Source organism: Melopsittacus undulatus, chromosome Z, assembly GCF_012275295.1.
Source record: "Melopsittacus undulatus isolate bMelUnd1 chromosome Z, bMelUnd1.mat.Z, whole genome shotgun sequence".
Lineage (NCBI taxonomy): Eukaryota > Metazoa > Chordata > Aves > Psittaciformes > Psittaculidae > Melopsittacus > Melopsittacus undulatus.
Window position 1 is genome coordinate 89857422 of NC_047557.1, and position 17786 is coordinate 89875207.

Below are 17786 nucleotides of genomic sequence, written 5' to 3' on the forward strand. Positions count from 1 at the left end.
TTCAATTTTAATTTCATTTGACTAGTTTATATAGGCATTCACCTTTTCTCAACCCCATACATTACTTTGTTGAGGTCGGCCTGTCCCACTGTAGACAGCTTTCAAATGTTACTGGTTGCAAGCCAGTCTGCTATGTACCGAATTCTGTCTTGGCTTGTCAGGTTATTGGAGTAGCTCCCACTAGTACCATCCTGAAAAGGCATGGAAACATGTGTCTTCACAAATGCAGTAGTTTGCATTCAAGAGTTTAAATTAGTCTATTCACTGAGATGGTACTTACTGCGTAGTGTCTCAGCTTAAGCTAGCAATTGGCCAGAATTAGAATCTTAAGACTCTCTACAGTTATCCTGATATGTTTTGGGCGGGGTTTCTTTTTTTTTTTTTTCAGATTTAGTCAGATTCAGGGATTTATTTTGTACTTATAAGCCATGGATTGTTTTGTCACAACAGAGCAAGGTGTTGAAAGTTTCCTGTCTATACAAAGTGTTTATCCGGTCTGGTTAGTGTTTATATCCTATACACTGGAGGTAATATTACTACTGTTCACAATAGTGAAGATTTTGTGAAAAGTTGGTCTTCCTCCATGTGTTGTGGAATCATTTAATATGTGCTTATGAAAATTCTGTTTCTTCCAAATGCAACTTATGTCTGTCATCCTCTGACAATAAGATGATGCTTTTTAAATAAGTATGTCCACTTTAAAGGACATGCTATTGTTGAGTCATTTCCTTTAAAGTTAGCGTGGCTTTGTAAGGTTTCCCCTATTCTCCTTCACTGTAAAGATCTTCTGTCCTGCATCTCTTACCTTTCTGTGATAAGATGTCCTTCTGTCAGCATTGAATGTCACATGAACATCATCAAGCTGGTAATCTCATGTTGGTAACTGCTGCGCGATGGTTACAGAGTGGTCATTGGTTGTGAAGATGCTGAAGATGCTCTTGTAAAGCCATTCACAGTGATGGGAGTCAAACACTCAGCAGAGTGGAGACTAAAAGACTGTGTTTTGTTAGGGAGGCATTAAGTACCTGCTGCTGGCTTAGAATTTCTGGGGGAAAGGGAAGATTTCCAGGAGTCTGAAATAAGGAGCCACAGCATTTACTTTTTCCTTACTGGCTTTTCTAAGATTAAAAAATTATTTTAAAAGTCATGTTGCAGAAGGTTAAGAGTCTATTCACTTTTTGTCCTGGCTGCTTACAGCTAAAAATTTTGTTTTAGAGAAACTGAGCCTGTGAATTCATACTTAAGATAGTGCTATATGCTTTTGACTGTGTTCAAGAGGATCAGTCAGCACCAGATGCACTTGACTGATTCCAGGTATTTATAGGCATGCAATAGTGTGTTACAAATTCAGTCCTGGGATGGATTTCATTGCATCATTCATTGCGGATTTTTGCAGTCAGATGTGTTTCCTGTACCTTACCATACACTTAATAACATATGGGACCATCTTTCAGAAGATGATCTGAATATTTCCAGACTGTTTTACAGTATTTCTGTTTTCTGAGATGGTCAATAGTTAAATCTGGCCCTCACAGGCATGGCAGAGGAGCTCATGAGAACATTTTGGCTGAATTTCTGATGACGTTCATGAGGTAGAGGAGCAGCACCTGCTGTGATGGTAACAGACAGACTAATTTCAGGGCAAGGCAGCTTTCTAAACCAATTGGGCATCATGTGACTGTATAATTTAAAAGAAAAAGCAACAAGCTAGAACTTCAGCACAGCCTGTCTCACCAGTATATGAGAAGTGAAACAAATGAATATGGCCTTGAATACACTTTTTAATTTTTCAACACTGTATTTTGCCGACTTCAGTTCACTCTGTTGACTGTTCAGTCAGGCCATGTTTAAATTAAAAAAGAATACAAAGTTGAATTATTTATTAAACAAAAGGTGCTTCTGTGCATGCAGACTACCTGGATGTTGAATTTCTTTTACCACTGGAGTTTGAAGAAAGTGCACTTCTAATAAGTTAAGAGACGGAAAAGCACTCCATCTTCAAAAACGAGACTTCCTCTGTCTATGGGGCAGAAGCTAACTTGTGTTTGTCCAGTCACAGAAGAATGTGAATCTCTATTCAAGTGTCTAATTTTAACCTTAGTGTGAAGTTGTTTCCTCGGTTTGGCTCCATAGAGACAAAATGTCATTAATTTATGGTAGAGAAATGCGCCTGCAAATAATTTAGTCTGAATTATCTCCTAACTTTATGCATGCTACTGATGGGTTAAAATATGTATTTGCTGGTAAATTAATGTGGAGGAACTGTAAGCAAGTGGAAGAAGGCTTGCAAAAACTGTACTGTGTTACCATCAACCTGTATGTCTCTTGAGGTTAACAGTTCATCTTAGGGATATAAGCACTTTGAGCAGCCACCCTTGCACTGCTCAGCACTGTTACTGCTTCTGTGTTGGTGTTCCAGATCTGTGCACACGCCAGTGTTTCTTCTATTTTTAGAGGAACATGGCCTTCAAGTGCCTGATCTGATCTTGTCTCCTTCCCAGAAGAAAACAGCTCCTAGCTTCTGAGTAGACTGTTTGGACTTCAAATCCTTTTGGCCAGCCTCACTGAATCTGAGGGAACATCTGTCCAAAGGTTGATATTTCTCATCACTGATGTGGGACTTGATAACTATCTAGGATTATAGTGATATGAGAAGTGTAATGTGCTGCAAAAGGCCAGTGACCATGGCAGCAAAGAGGCTTTAGAGGAAGGTTTAGAGCACTCTGAAGAGCTCCCAGTCACACCAATGTGTAGGAGGGTGGTTGTGAGCCTGTAGCTTTCCTGTGGAAGGGAAGCAGCAAGCAGTAGCGAGTGGCTGGGCACACCCTGGCTTTGATAGCTACAGATGGAGACCTAAAAGATTGCAGGGCCACAGTCCAACACCAGCACATGTAAAATAAGGCTCAGGATTTAGATAACTCTGTTCCAGCATACTGACGTGCATGGCCACAGTCCAACTCCAACACATGCAAAATTAGTTTCAGGATCATTCCAGCATACTGAAGCCTATGCCTAAACTGCCACAAGCTCAGCTAAATCATAGGAGAGCATTCAAAATAGGAGTTTATCTTTTTTCTTTTTTTTAACCATCATAATTTAGATGAAAAGAATTATATTTTTGTAGTAGAGAAGGGAAGCTGGGTTGCTGATATATCAGCTCCATAGGCAGCATTTCATATTTTAGTAGCCAACAAACATCGTATTATAGTATAGTGTAATTTAAAGCTATTTTGCAAAACATAGATACAGATTGACTTTTTCAGATACATCATTATTGTAAAAAAAATCAATGAGCCTATTCATATAATATGTTTGAAGACATCCTGGTCTCAGTATGCCCACAATACATTGTTAAAACAATGAGGAAAAAACCCCATCCTGAACAGTTAAAGGATCCCTTCTCAAGATTAGAAGTAATTAATTTAATCAATATTTTTTCCATTATAGCAAAACTCATGTAATTAACATATTTTATTTATAGAAAAAAGGGTGATAGTAAAATAGATTCAGCAGTTCAGAGTTGCTCACAAGTATTTTCTCAAGTACATTTTTGTGAAATGGGGAAAGAAGTTAGAAATTACACTGAACTGGCATGTACTCAAGAAGTTAAAAGGGAGAAAAATTATTTACAGAGGTATTTGTATTAGCTCAAAGCAGTCATTTAGTATGAAGGCAGCACTGGAAAGTAAAAGGTAAGAAAATAGAGATACTGGAAAAGTGTCTAAATGTTGTAACACACACCGTGACATTATTCACATTTTGGAGATGCTGTCAGCACCTCTGTAATCAGTAATCTGCAAATGGAATGACAGTCTTTAATTCTTTCTCATTTTGTTGAGGGGGAAATTAGTACTTTAACCACCTGTACAGTTGGTTTTATGAGACTGAGTCTATTGTTGGTTTCTTTCTTACTGGCATCTACAGAAAGATGTTTTTGTGACATTTAAAATAATTTGCATTTTTCTTTATTAGAATGATTTTTTTTTTTAAATCTGATGACCTGCTACCAGCCTTTCTATGCTGATAAGATAATAATAATGAAAATGGTTTTTCTTAATCAATAGTAAGTAAAAACTTGTCCAATGATACCTGATGCCCTAAGAGCTACTTATCATGTAGTCAAGTCTCTGGTTCTGACTTGAAAAATCATTTGTTTGTTTTTTCGATTTGCTTAAGCCCAGCAGCTCAGGGTGAAACTTGGCTAGTGTTGTTATTAAATATTTCTACACAAATACTCAAAAAAATTTAAAATATATTAATGGATTTTTAAAACTACATAGAGTTGGGTGTTAATTTGTGCCATTAAATCTCACAGATTCTTATTGAGCACATGGGAAGAGCCTAGAGAAAATAGATCCAGTCTTTTCCACCCAGATGCCCCATCTTTCCTACAGTTTACTGGCACCAACTTAAATTTTCTTCACAGTGTAGTCTCTACTCTGTACCAAATGGTTCTGTTTGCTCCATATTTATTTTAGGAACAAGCTTATAATGAAGTACACCTTACCAGTTTGGTCTATAGGTATGTAGAGGTGCTAACATGTGGAAGACACATGCTAAGCATGGAAGCAAGAAGCCAATATATTCATTCACAGAAGTCCAGTTAACGGTTATTTTAGTTGATTAGCTAGCAACTTCATTTTGTCCCTCATGAAATTGCCTCCACAGATCCTTACTTCTGGAGCTTAATCAGCAGTAGCAATCCATCCCAGGAGTGGGAGATCAGGAGTACTTAATTAAAGAGGGACTATAAGGCAACTCTCCCAAATTGGATATCTGATCTAGCCTTGGCATCAGGAGAGCAATGCTAGGTAAAAGTGTTTATCAAGCTCCATGTAGACACTCCACAAATCTCAGAGATGGGAATATGATGCAGACAGCCTGTAGAAGCTGCTATAACCTGAGTAGTATACACTTTAAGGCCATCTGGTACCTGAACACCTGCCTGCAAATAACACATACAAATCCAAAAGATGGTCCAGTTGAATAGCTTCTCTGCTCAGATTCCCCACTAGAATTTTCTCCAAAAGCAGTAAACAATCTGTATGAAGTGTGAAAAGACCTTGTCCACTCTGGTCAGTAATCAAGTGCCCATTTCAAATTTAGGTGACAGGATCAAAGCTAACACAGGTAAGTTAAGGGCTTGGGTAAGAAAACTAGTGAAACAGGCTTACATGAGAATCACAGACCACATTTGACAGGAACATTTGGTAAAAATACAGGATATTCTGAGCTCTTTTAAGAAAAGGAGAAGAAAACCATGTCACATGGAAAGTTTGACAGCTAACATTGCTGTCAGAAGTATAAATGAACACCAAAGTAAACTTTGAGGATAGACGTCAACATTGGCAAAATACCAAGGAAACATCCATGAGTATATATTTAAGCCCAGCATTGCTGATCCAAAGAGTAAATATCTGCTTTGCTTATGAAATTACATGTTCTGGGCAGAGAAGTACAATAAGGTGTTCTGGCATCTCAGATGTGCACTTCTGAAGAAAGCAAGAACAATCAAAAGCTCGAAACTGAGAGTAACTAGCGCTGCATCCAAAACAGCAAACAGACACATCATTCTGATGAATGACAAAGCACATTCTCTTTTAAAGCTTCCAGTTTTCCTGTGGAAAGATTGTACAAGTGTAGTGGAGCTTTGTGAGCCTCATTTGGTAAACTCAGTGATTTGGGATCTGAAGTGCTTTGATCTATGCAGTCAAATTAAGGATGTGGGATTTCAAAGCCAAGATTCAGGAACAGCATTACTGAAAACCCAATGAAGTAGTTGAACGGTAGAAAGGTTTCATGTGAAGAGCTTCGGAATGAAGATAGCAGGATTTTGAAACAAACCAGCAAAAAGAGTTAGAGGGAATGCTGTAGTGACCCGTGGCCATTTGCTGCAAGCTCAGTTCTCATTAGGTAGTTGGAAGTTCCAGGAGCTAGTGGTGATACCATAAAGCTGAAGACTATTTAACCAAAGACAAGCACTTTCATGGCCATGCTCTGTGCATGTCTGAGTTTTTTTGTTGAATGCGGTGAAGGACTGTGCACAGGTCTGACTGCATAAACTGTAATTTACACTTTTGAATGATATACCATATGTCCATGTGATTTTAGAATGAGCACTGGAAGAGGATGAAGAATTTTGGTATGCCTATATGTGCATATATTTAAAAAAATCTTCAGCAGTCTTTTCAATTTCATTTCATAATTTTTTATGATTCAATTTTATCAAAACTAGCATTTCAGTAATGTGCTCTGGTCCTTATTCAAATTTAAGTGTTTCATTAAGTTCTGTTGGGCTGGGGAGGTATACAGTGGCAAGATTAAAGTTTTGAGCTTACTTTTTTCCCATGCATGCATGAAGATTTGCAGGATAATGGTATTTAACTGTAATCTTCTTGGTGCATGGACTGTATTCCATTGATTTTGTGTAACTGAACTCAGTATCACCGATTAATAAAACAATAAATACAGAAAATTAACTATTTTGTGTTTTATTAACAATTTGCATTTCATGTAGTATTTCACTTTAAGTACAAACTCATACTCTCAAATGGTAAGATGTAATTGCTGATCATGTATCTCTTTGTTCCAGACACTTTTATAAAAGTGTATGTATTATGTATGATGTGACCTTCAAATGTCATGAATGCATTGTGCAATAAACTGTCAATATTTGTGGCTATAAGGTACTAGATGACTTTTACAATAATTGGAACAGCTTTATTAAAAGCTTGGATCACTCAGCTGGTTAAAGAGAAAGACACAGGCCAGTGTTCATCTGGGAGTTTCTTTCTGCCAACTGTTAAATGAAAGATGCTGTAAGGTGCTTAAGATGTCTTTTTTCTTTTTTTTTTTTTTTTAAGATTCAGTTAACAAGGTCTCATGCAAAAAATGTTCTCTCCAATATGCTTATTTTTCAGTCCAAACTGAGCTCTCTAAGTTAATGGCAAGTAACCAACCCTGTGTTTTAAGTATTACATCTGATTTCTGTGTCTTTTGGTCATAGGATTCTTCAAACAAATCACGCAGCTAAAATGTGCTCAGAAACTGTGTTTGAACTTTGATTATCTTAAATAGTTTTAAAGTTTTAGAATAACTTGAAAAGTAAGACTGCTAAGAACTCCAAAACAAAAACTCTGTAGGGAATTTGATTGAAATGAAAAAAGAGGATAAGAAACATTTTATGATAAACAAAAGCTTAATTTTGGCTATGTGTCTATTGATGTCTCTTTGTGGTTTATATATACAGCCTCTTGTGGGTTTCTCAGAATGCGTACCACCGTGAAAAGTGTTAAGATACAACCAGTATTTCCATACATGCAGTATTGTCAAGCAAAGTGTTTTGTGCCCATGGGGTGCAAAAAATACCTATCTCCAGTTGTGTCCTGTCTCCAGGTGTGGGCTTTAGTTTTGTGTTTTCTGCCCCCTGCCCCATACCCAGCCACCAGTTACTAAGAAATTGCTTAGAATATTTTGCCTCCCTTTCTCTTGTGCTTCAAATAATATCTAGATAGCTCTCTTGAAGCCCAAGGTATTGGCTATGACTGTCATTTGCACACTTATAAAAGTTGTAAGTCTTGCCTTATATAAATGATTATGAGAATTTTAATTCTGTTTAAATTAGCTTGTATTTTGAATTAAAATCTGCTGATGTGGTGACCAGTAACAGAGGCTGGACAGTTTGTGCTTTTACTTGGTTCAGACTGCTAAGTGGGAAGCCTGATGTCAGAAGTGGTATCTTTTTATTTACCAGTGGAACCTTCAGTATAATCTTTATTTCTAATAATACAAACAATGTGAATGCTGCTTTCTCACTAGTAGGCCTCCTTTCCAATTCTCTTCTAAAATAGCTCTCTGTTTAAACAAATTCCCTGCCAATCCATAGTAACAGTGTAAGATTCCCATATATGGCCATTATAAAACCTAAATCCTTGATGGAACAATAGAGACAGCAAGTTGCTCCTGACCTAAGACATTAGTAACTCTTTCCGGAGGCCTAAAATATAACTGTAATATTTAGTAATATTAGTCTCTTTCATTTGAAGCCATGAACTTCACTAGCAAAAAAGTGTATAGTGACATCTGCTAATAGGATTCTAATTTCAAATTATGAGCACTGGGTCGGATTCTTTTCTCATTTACATCGAAGCATAGCAATTGAAGCTTCTCCAGGTAGCTAGAAAAATAGGGTTAATTATATCCCTAATTATACTCCTATTTTCTGCTATTTTCAGTATTATTAAAGCTTTTTCTAAGGAACAGGCAAGAAAAGTAAAGCATGTTTTCCCAGAAACTTGGCATATCCTGTACTGCTTCCCAGGAAATGAGGTGGTCAAGCCCAGGCATACTTGCATAAAGGTAGCAGCAGTGACACAGTAAATATCCTCTAACACCATTCTTGATATTAGATTCAGGATATAATTTTTTCCTGCCACAAAATGGGCTAATCAGGGTGGTTTATAGATCATAAAAAAATAAATGTGGTCACTACCACTTCTTGTTGCACCATGTTTTGTTTAGCAATTACAGGCAGTTCTAAAGAACTACAAATATTTTGAATTTCAGAAATATATGAAAACCTGAGATTATGTGCAGCTTCACAGACTTCTGGCCATATTTTCAAAGGGTTCTTTAGAAATGTCTGAAAAATGTGCAAGCGCAAACACATACTTATAAGTGTGATTACCTATTCTGTGAGTTGATTACCTTTTCCATGTGACTGCCTGGTTTTGGCTAATTTGGCAATCCTTGTGTCAACGAATTCCAACTGACAGCATTGATAATTTAGTCTGCACGAGGACTGCAATTTAGCTCTTTTGAACGTGAAAGTACCTTTTTGTGAATTGCTGCACTTTCACATACACGCAGCAAATAAATACTCTGGTAAAATTTATGGGACATGCATGTAGATGCTCTTTTGAAAGTTTAGCTGCTAACATGACTTAAGTCAGTGCTGCTACCTAAACAACTGAAAACAGGTTTCTTTTTAGAATGATTTTTTTTTCTAATCATGTTTATAGACTCATCCCAAACAGTGGTATAGAACATCTATGGAATTTTCAGATAATTCTTTTTCTTTTGCTCTTCTTATGGTTGGCTAGGTACCTTCTGCTTTGAGTACACAGATTCACCATCTACCTAAGTTTGTCTTCTCTTTTCTTGAGATATCCATTGAATTTGGCCTTGTGCCTCTGTAGCATCTTCATCTCTGTGCCAAGGGCACTGCTAGCCATGGCAATAGCTCATTTCTATATAGACCATTTCGGATACCTAGTAAGATACCTGATGTAAATAAGGATTCACTAGTGTGCTTCTCTCTTTTGAACTGCTTCTGGCTCAAAATTGTTTATTTGGATTATCTGGTTCTGTGGAAATTTCCTTTCCAGCTACTTCAGTATTATTTCCAGCTTTTTGTCCCTCCTCTCCTGAGAAGCGAGTATCTGTCTGAAGAAGGGCTAGGCCTTCAAATACTGATCTTGTGGATTGCTTAATTTCAATTTCAGTCTATGCGGTGAATATATTTGCTCACATTTGGCCAAATTGGTTCTTTGGTTATGCAGCTAATCACTGCCTTCTGATACGGATGCTAAAGTGAACTTTGTTTACTTGCATTCGTCCCATGAGAATGTGACAGGAAAGCTCCGCTAAAGTAAATTCAGAGACAAAGCTTGGAAGCCTTACATCTAGTGTATACATCTATACAATATTTTATACTGTGTTTTCTGTTATTTCCTGCACTCAAATCAGGAAAGATAGGGATGGGCAGGAAGACATTCAAGATGCAGACCTGCCTATAATGGAAGTTAGATAGATAATAAGAAAAAGCAGTCTAATCTCACATGCATGTAGTGCACATCATGTAGACCACATAACTCAGTGAACCACAATGGCTGTAAGATAAGTAACTTCTCTCCTTCCTTCCTGATCTTTTATCCTTGGATTTGAGCAGCCCAAAAGCCATAGCTCAAATCCCGAGTAAATCAGAAATTAAATTAATTTGCTAGGGCTAATCCTAGTTCTGCAGGTCAGTAAAACATTACTACAGTTTTGCACAGAAACAGAACTACCATTTTCTACTTAGGAAAGGGTCTCAGTTTTAGGAGAAGGGGGACATCAGTGGTGTTAGAATAAGCAACTCTTGGTAGAGCTGAAGATTTTTCATTCCCCCCATACACTGCTGTTGGCAAAGCCTCTATACACCAGTTTGCGTATCAACTTTTTCCTTGCTTATCTGTTCTTTTTCTCTGTCACTTTTTTCTCCCTTTGTTTCCGCTTTTGATTTAAGAGGTTCAGTATAAATACTTCTGTTGTAGGAGTCAGTGAGACTTAAGTGCGTTTTAAACTTAAGTGCCTTGACAGTAGGTAAATTTTGCCAAAACGGGGCCCTAGTAAGAAGCTTGGGGTGGCATTTGATGGGGAGAGTCGGCAGCCTTCAATGTATCTTTTCATTGTTTGAAATAAAAGAACTTGGATGTAAAGCAGCTCATTCAGGTATCAATGGCCTCCAGCGCTTCGGTGGGCTTTGTAGACAGAGGAATTCAAAAGAAAACCCCTCAGCCCAGCTTTAAAGTCTTAGGAATGCTTTCACTGTGGGAAGAAAAATTCTTCAAGGTAAGGCCCCTGTTGGAGCAAAGCCTTTGGAGCTATCTACTGTATGTCTACTTAAATCTAAAAGAAAACTCTTCAGACCACACACATCTTTCTTTGCTTCATTGTTGTTTTCAGTTTGCTTTTTCAGAGGGATTAGTGCTAGAGTAAACTCCATCGTCTCACTGCCTTGAAAAAATTCAATTTTGTGTAAAGTGAAAATTAGACTCTTAAATCTGCAAAGTGAGCTGTTTATCTTACAAATTTATTCTTTTTTATTGGGCCACACATATTCCAAATAGAAAGATAAAAGGCAAATGGATAACAGGCCATCATTTAGAGTGACATATAGCAAAACATAACTAGTAGGCTTAGTCAGTAAATTCCTCCTGAGTGGCTTGTTAGCTTTATCTATATATTTATCTATAATGCTGATATAGTATTTATTGAAAACCAGAATAAAATCCTGCAGTTTATCATCATGTGCTCTGGTTTTTGCACTTCAGAAAAACCTTTTGCACCCAGGAATGAATTTTTTCCTGAAGCAGCTTGAGACATAACTATATGCAACTTTTGAGGAGGAAAAAAGAAAAGGAAAATCTGAACTCTTTAGGAAGCCTGGAATTATAAACTAGAACCTATATGTGTGTTTCTGGACTCATAAAGACAAAATAAACTTCTGCAGTATGTTACTTTACATACTTGTGAATAATTCAAAATGACAGTTACTAGATTTCTAACTTAAATATTGTGCTTCAACTCGGCAGTCTAAGAACAATCAGAAAATGTTAAACAAGAATTTGATGTGAAAACTATCATATTTTACCTTCTAAAAATTAGCAATAACTTGATTATATGCATGACTAAGAAAAGAATTTATATATATATGTATAAATCATTGTATCATGCCCTTCTTTCAGCTTTAAGTGAAATAGTTTAGAGGGACCATTTTATAATAAATAATGAAATGCCTGTTAGTGTTATCTTTTCCAGAGATGTGGGTATTTGGGTCTCTGCTACTGTATGAATAGTTTTTGTTTGAGCCAAAATGTTTAAGTCTTTCTCATGTCCCATCACTTCCATTTAAAAGGCAATGCTGTGTAAATTGCACTATGTTTCCTGACAGCTTTAGTTACATATCAAATGGGTAAAGGCAGAACGTTTTTAGTCAGTAGTTCATGGTTGAAATAATCAAACCTCTGCATGCAGATTTTCACTGTATGCTCTCCACCTCAAGAGAACCCATACAGATCAGCTTTTGCACAGGGATCTGACAATCTGCCCATGTGTATGGCACACCTAAGGCATGCCAGGAGTATAAATCTCATTCAAAATGTCAACATTTGCCATGGTACTTTTTGGTGAAATTGTGAACTGATATCTGTATGTAATATTATGTGTCCCTCTAAGTACAAGCAAATCTTGTGTGATTTGAATACTGACTTGTTTAAAGTGCCCTACATTTTTGCAATTTTTATGTCATTCTTTTGTAAGTTATTTTTTTCCTAGCCTGCTTGCGTAATAGCAGCCTGTGCAGGATAGCTGAGAATTATTGTTTCTTTATATCTAAAGAGAGATGTTCTGGAGTCTCACCCCTTGTATTACTATGCAAAGAATAAGTGTAGCTGTAAACACTGAAGAAGGAAACTCAGGAGCTGCGTGTGAGAGGGAGAAGGAATTCTCCTCATCTGACCATTTTTTCCATTGCGTTTCCCATAATGTTAGGTCACTCACTAGGCTGTGTGTTGTAGCTCCAGTGCTGAACTCTTGCCGAGGGACGTTGATTAGCTTCCTTGTAGTCACCACCATTGCTGTTGGAACCCCTGCCACTGATGCAAACTTTTACTTCTTAAAAGCATACAGATTTTCACAATACTTATAAACTAAATAGATTCAGCAAAACAACAATCTCAAAACTTTTTTTTTTAAATTAATAGGAACTAAGCAAAAGAAGAAATCAAACCAGCTGCTGACACAGCTGTTTCTTTTCTTGTATAATTCAGTTCAAAATAAAGGTACCATATGCTGCTTAAAATGATGATAGGAAAGATAAAATAATTTAAGACAATAACAAGAAAATACAGAAATTGTCAGCATTCTGTCAGATTTAAAGAATGAAATAGACAGGTGTAGTATTGACATGTTTAACTTTGTGTTGTGTTAGCAGTTTTAGCGAGAACAACTTCTGACATGTGCTGAAGTGATGTGAGAACATTTCTGTGTTGCAGACATTGGAGAAGAAGCTGGGAGATCTGTAGGAGTCCAGCAGCCAGCTTTACTGAGAGACAGGAGCCTTGGTTCTGCCATGAAAGACTGCCCATATTGTGGAAAAACTTTCAGAACATCACATCACTTAAAGGTCCACTTGAGAATACATACAGGTGAGAGGAACGAGTGAGCAGAGCACTGTCGACATGCCGTGTGTGTGTGGGTTAATGTAATATGTGGCTAGGAGCCTTATTTCCCTATGTAGATTTGGACTCATTAGTTGGAGAAAGTCGTTTGAGAAAGATATATGACAGTCTTAAATAAAAGCACAAGGAATGTGTTGTTGGATAAAGACCACTATAATAGAATCATCTTTTCCCAGTTGAGGTTATTTCTGTCTCATTCCCTGCTTCATCAGTGTTTCCTTCAATTACCCTTGTCCTTCAATAGCATAAGCCTGTTGGTTTCAGACTTAGTTATACTAACTGCTTCAAAGGCCTTCCTTCACATCTGCTTAGGGATTCTGTATGTTTTTCTCAGAGTTACTATTTTTGTTCCATTTAGCACACTCATTTTTAATCTCTCACTGTTCATATGAATACATCAGCTTCATGGATCTGCCTGGTTTTTGTTTGTTTTTTTTTTAATTTCTTTTCACTAGAACTCACCCAGCTTAGTACCTGTAAGTAGTAAAACTTACCATGTTTTATTTTAGGAACAGTCACAGCACTTCAACCCTACAGAGATTTACTGCTGATCTGGATTCTCACTTTATGTCACTTTTTGGGTGGACTGCTCTCAATATTAGTAAACCATCCTACTCCATTTAAATTAAAATACCTTGTTTGCTTAAAAGTACATATGTGCATGATAAAGTTCTTGTAGAGATACAGTATATGTTTAAGAAGACTTACTCTATCCATAGTTAAAATCTGACATACAGTGTTGATATCCATCCAGTTTGTGTCCAATATGATACAGTTTTCTTCCAAGTCTTGGTATTGTGGTAGGCTTTGGGATAGTATGCAACACTGGACATTTAGGAGACTTCTCTTTGGAAATAGACATAGTGAACACTGTAATTGTGAAGCCATTCTTATTTTAAACCATTTAAAATTAATTTCAGAATTTTTCTGCTGCTTTTATAATTGATAGGTAAAATAAATTACATGAAGAAGTACTTTCCAGTTGCACATCCACCTTGAAAAACTCCACTTTCACTTTCACTGAAGTACCAGATAAGCAGTATTTTCCTCCCTTCCCAAAATAAGCAGTCATGTTTCTCCCATATGCTTGCACAAATATAATATGCTTAATATTTGGATTGCAAATATAAGGCCTGATTTTAAAAAAATTGAAAATGAAGGCTGAAAATTATTTGGAGAAAAATATGTCACTGTTGAGATGAGAAAGTTCATTCATTGTACTTTTGCTGGATTGTAGATTAGAAGTACATATGCCACACTGGTTTGATCTGAATTTTAAAATTTGGCACCCTAAGATAGTTTTGTCTGATTGGGTTGCAGGGTAGGAATATTCTTTCCCCTGTGCTGGACTTTGTGAACACCCTATTTATGTGCTCTATTTATGTGCTTCCTAATGTAATAAAAGTAAGTAAGTAGTAGTTGTTTGATTGGAAAATAATCTTGTAAATATTAGTTTTAAACAGTTTGACATTTTTACTGTTGGAGAAGCAAAGGAAAATTCTTTAAAATAACCTGAGGATATCCACCTCTCCCCTTTGCTTTGTTATATAGTGGTTATTTTGTTCTTGTTTTAAAGGTGGCAGCAATTCTGCATTTGGTATTTGTGGCTTAGAACTAGTAGAAAGTAAATTAATTGCAATCAAAATAGTGCATAAAACTTGCATGTTAAAACAGACTAAACAAAATTAAAACAAGAAAAAATAAACCATGTATAAAATAACAACAAAAACATACTATTCTATGATTCTATGACTGTTGAAACAGCATTCACAATATATTTAAAAACCATTATGATTTAAAAATAAAGATCAATTTCCATTAGGTTGAGATCAAAATATTAGTAAATAACGAGAAGAGTGTGTTTAAATGGAGCAATATTTTACATATTGGAAATAATCCTAATAAATACTATAAAAATGTAAATTGGGAAATTACTAGAGTTACTAAATAGAAATTAAGTTGCTTTGCAGTAAATGGAAATGATGTAATAGATACCAGTTATTAAACAAATACTGGTTACCTCATACTTACCAGGGACAGTTTCCTGCTTTTTATGTCACACTGCCTTTATTATATGCCTGGATCATATAACTGACTGATAAAAAACACTTTACTGTGTTTCTCCACTACATTAATTCTATTACCGTTCTTGTTCTCACAGCACCTGTTTTTTAGAGATGAGCTCAGGCAGTTCAGCAGAAGTCAGGTTCCTTTGAACATCTGTGTGTTTGGAGGCACATGAGTAGGTTGGTTTGGTACTCATGCCAAGGCGAGACCCAATGTCTGATCCAGCCAGGAGGTGCTTCTGTGGCACTTGGCCCAAAAATGCTAGAGAAGCTGTTTAATCCCGCATAAGAAGAGGAAACTGTGCTCTATTTTAGAAGAATTAGCTAGTGTCCTGGGTGGCTTTTTATTTCTGTTGGATGCAACCTTCTCCACACTGAGTCACCATTTCTGTGCAGTTTGCTATCATATAATAAGCTTCCGAAGAAAAAGAAAATAAAATCAAGGTTTTATTTAGCATGTTGAGTCTAGTTCCAACACACAATTGTAGATTTTTCTTCTTATCTATTTCAATGATATTCAGTCAGGAAGAGCTTTAAGGGGAAGATGGTAAGATATGATTTCTGAGTGTTCCCATATGATAACAATAAAAGGGCATAATTATGTGAAATTAGTTTCTCCTTTCTTGCTCTAAAAGCAGTTGAAGGACGAGACAATTCCTTAGTACAGCTCTGGAGAGAAGAGAGGAACGGTTGTCTGGGCAAAATGCTTCAGAGCCTTGGGGCTTAGAAAGGACAGACAGAACTCTTGTAGCCCATCCTAGATGACTTTTTTAAGTTGACCCGTGGATAACGACAGACTGTATGGTCCTGTTTCTTCAGGGCTACCTGCCTCAACTGACACAACCTCACCGTGTGAAGAGGCGCATAAATAAGGCTAAATAATGTGTATGCACCCCTAGCATATAGTAGACATGTGGGTGGACTGGCCCTTTTGTGATTCAGCTTCCTAGTTATAAAATAGTACATAATACAGCTGAAAAGTTTGTAACACTGATGATTAAGAAATACTCAGACTTTGTGAAAAAGAAAACCAACTAGACATCTCAGACGCATAATGTGCCATAAGCAGATGCTTGCAGAGTTTGCATTTTTCCCTTCTGGCAGCATTAATTTAAGTTACTTCATTCAGGGAACTGAGCAACATCTTTGTGTTCTTAAGTGCTCTCAGTTCCCTCTGAAATAAAATCAGTGGGTCAGTTTTTAGCTTACATGCCGAGGTCTTTGGACTGCACAGAAGTGGTGAAAAAAATAATGTCTTCTGTTCTACCTTTGACAAAAAACATGTTAAGTAGGACACAGTTTCAGAGTAGCTCTAGCACCTCTTTACACTTTGAATTAGCATTCAAAAGCTACCACAGTCATAGACTAGTTTAGGTTGATGTGGTCATTAGGTGCTCAGGTGTATTCCCAGTCTGACTGGCACAGTTAAATGCCTTGAGTAAGGAATGAAGTGCAACGTGCATGAGCATAGTAGAGCCCTGAAGAAGGTTTGAGTTGTGCCAAACAAAAAAAAATAACAAAGAGGGATAGGAAGAAAACACTTAACAGGGCTGTGTCCATTGACTGAGAGCATGTTACGATATGTATGACACATCTTAAACATATTAGATTTCTTGTATACAATATAGTGTTACTGCATTTTCCCTTGGAAAGGTGACCAGTCAATTTTAAAACTTGCTTAGATGAATCAATGGAATACCGTAAAAATAGTGCTGTTTTAAATCAATTCAATTCACATTTTCTTCCTAAAAAAGACTGCCTGTTGCCATTGTCTGAAGGCACTTGTAGTGGGATGAGCAATATGAATAATTAAGGAAAATGGGTATGTGTGCTCCAAGAGGAGACAATTTTGGTATTGAACGTCCTTTATTCTTGTATTTCTAAGATGAACTAAAAGGACTTTTAATTTCTCTAGATTTCTCCAGATTTCCCATCCTTAACATTATACAGCATGCCTTTTCTCCTGTCTTAATGACATCCCAAACTTTTGTTGAAAATAATTGATTGAATTTAAATTTCCTTAAAAGTTTAAGAGGCAATGTTACAGTATAAATTTCCTACCAAACACTAAGTAGGGAAATATCCATTAGTGAAATTAACTACAGTTTCTAGGTAGCTAACAATGTGCAGTATACAGTAGGGCATGGCTAATGAACACTGCAGTGGGTGATATTTCATTATACAAATTAATGCTCACATTTTAATGGGAAAGTCACATAATGAATCTCAGCTTCAGTGACAGCAATTAGAGACACAGATTGTCCCCTTCTGGACAAGGCACTGTTTAGCAATAAGCAGCTGTGTAGAAAGTCTTCAGGTTTACAACATATATATATGCTTTGGGGGAATTAGTGTGCAGTTTATATTAATGTACTGAATCTTCCCTGCAAAGTAACAACTGTATTTATCTCTCTGTGTTTTAACTAAGTAAAGACATATAAAGAGGCTAAATAAATATTGTAGATGAGATATAAATAAAGGAAAATATGTAATTATAAAACTTTATAAAAATTAAAGTATTTTATTGTAATGCCTAGGGCACAATTGAAAAATCTTTAATAAACAGAGTCAAAAGCATCACAAGTCTACCCTTTCACAGGCTATGGGTAGTTTCATCTTATATAATAGAGAAAAACTACTAGTAAAGGAAAGTAGTAAAGACAAGAAATTAACTAGTATTTCTGACAAACAGATTAATTGTGTGATGAAACATGTGCAG

At 36.5% G+C, this 17786-nt stretch overlaps 1 protein-coding gene across 2 annotated transcripts in view; it reads left to right on the forward strand.

Moving 5' to 3' along the window:
* The window catches only part of ZNF536 (zinc finger protein 536), a 184227-nt gene that overhangs the window by 41582 nt on the left and 124859 nt on the right, over nt 1-17786 (forward strand). For both annotated transcript variants that reach the window (XM_013129839.2, XM_031052033.2), the window contains exon 2: nt 12816-12968. In XM_013129839.2, coding sequence (XP_012985293.1) covers nt 12816-12968 — 153 coding nt within the window. The remainder of the gene's footprint in view (nt 1-12815; nt 12969-17786) is intronic.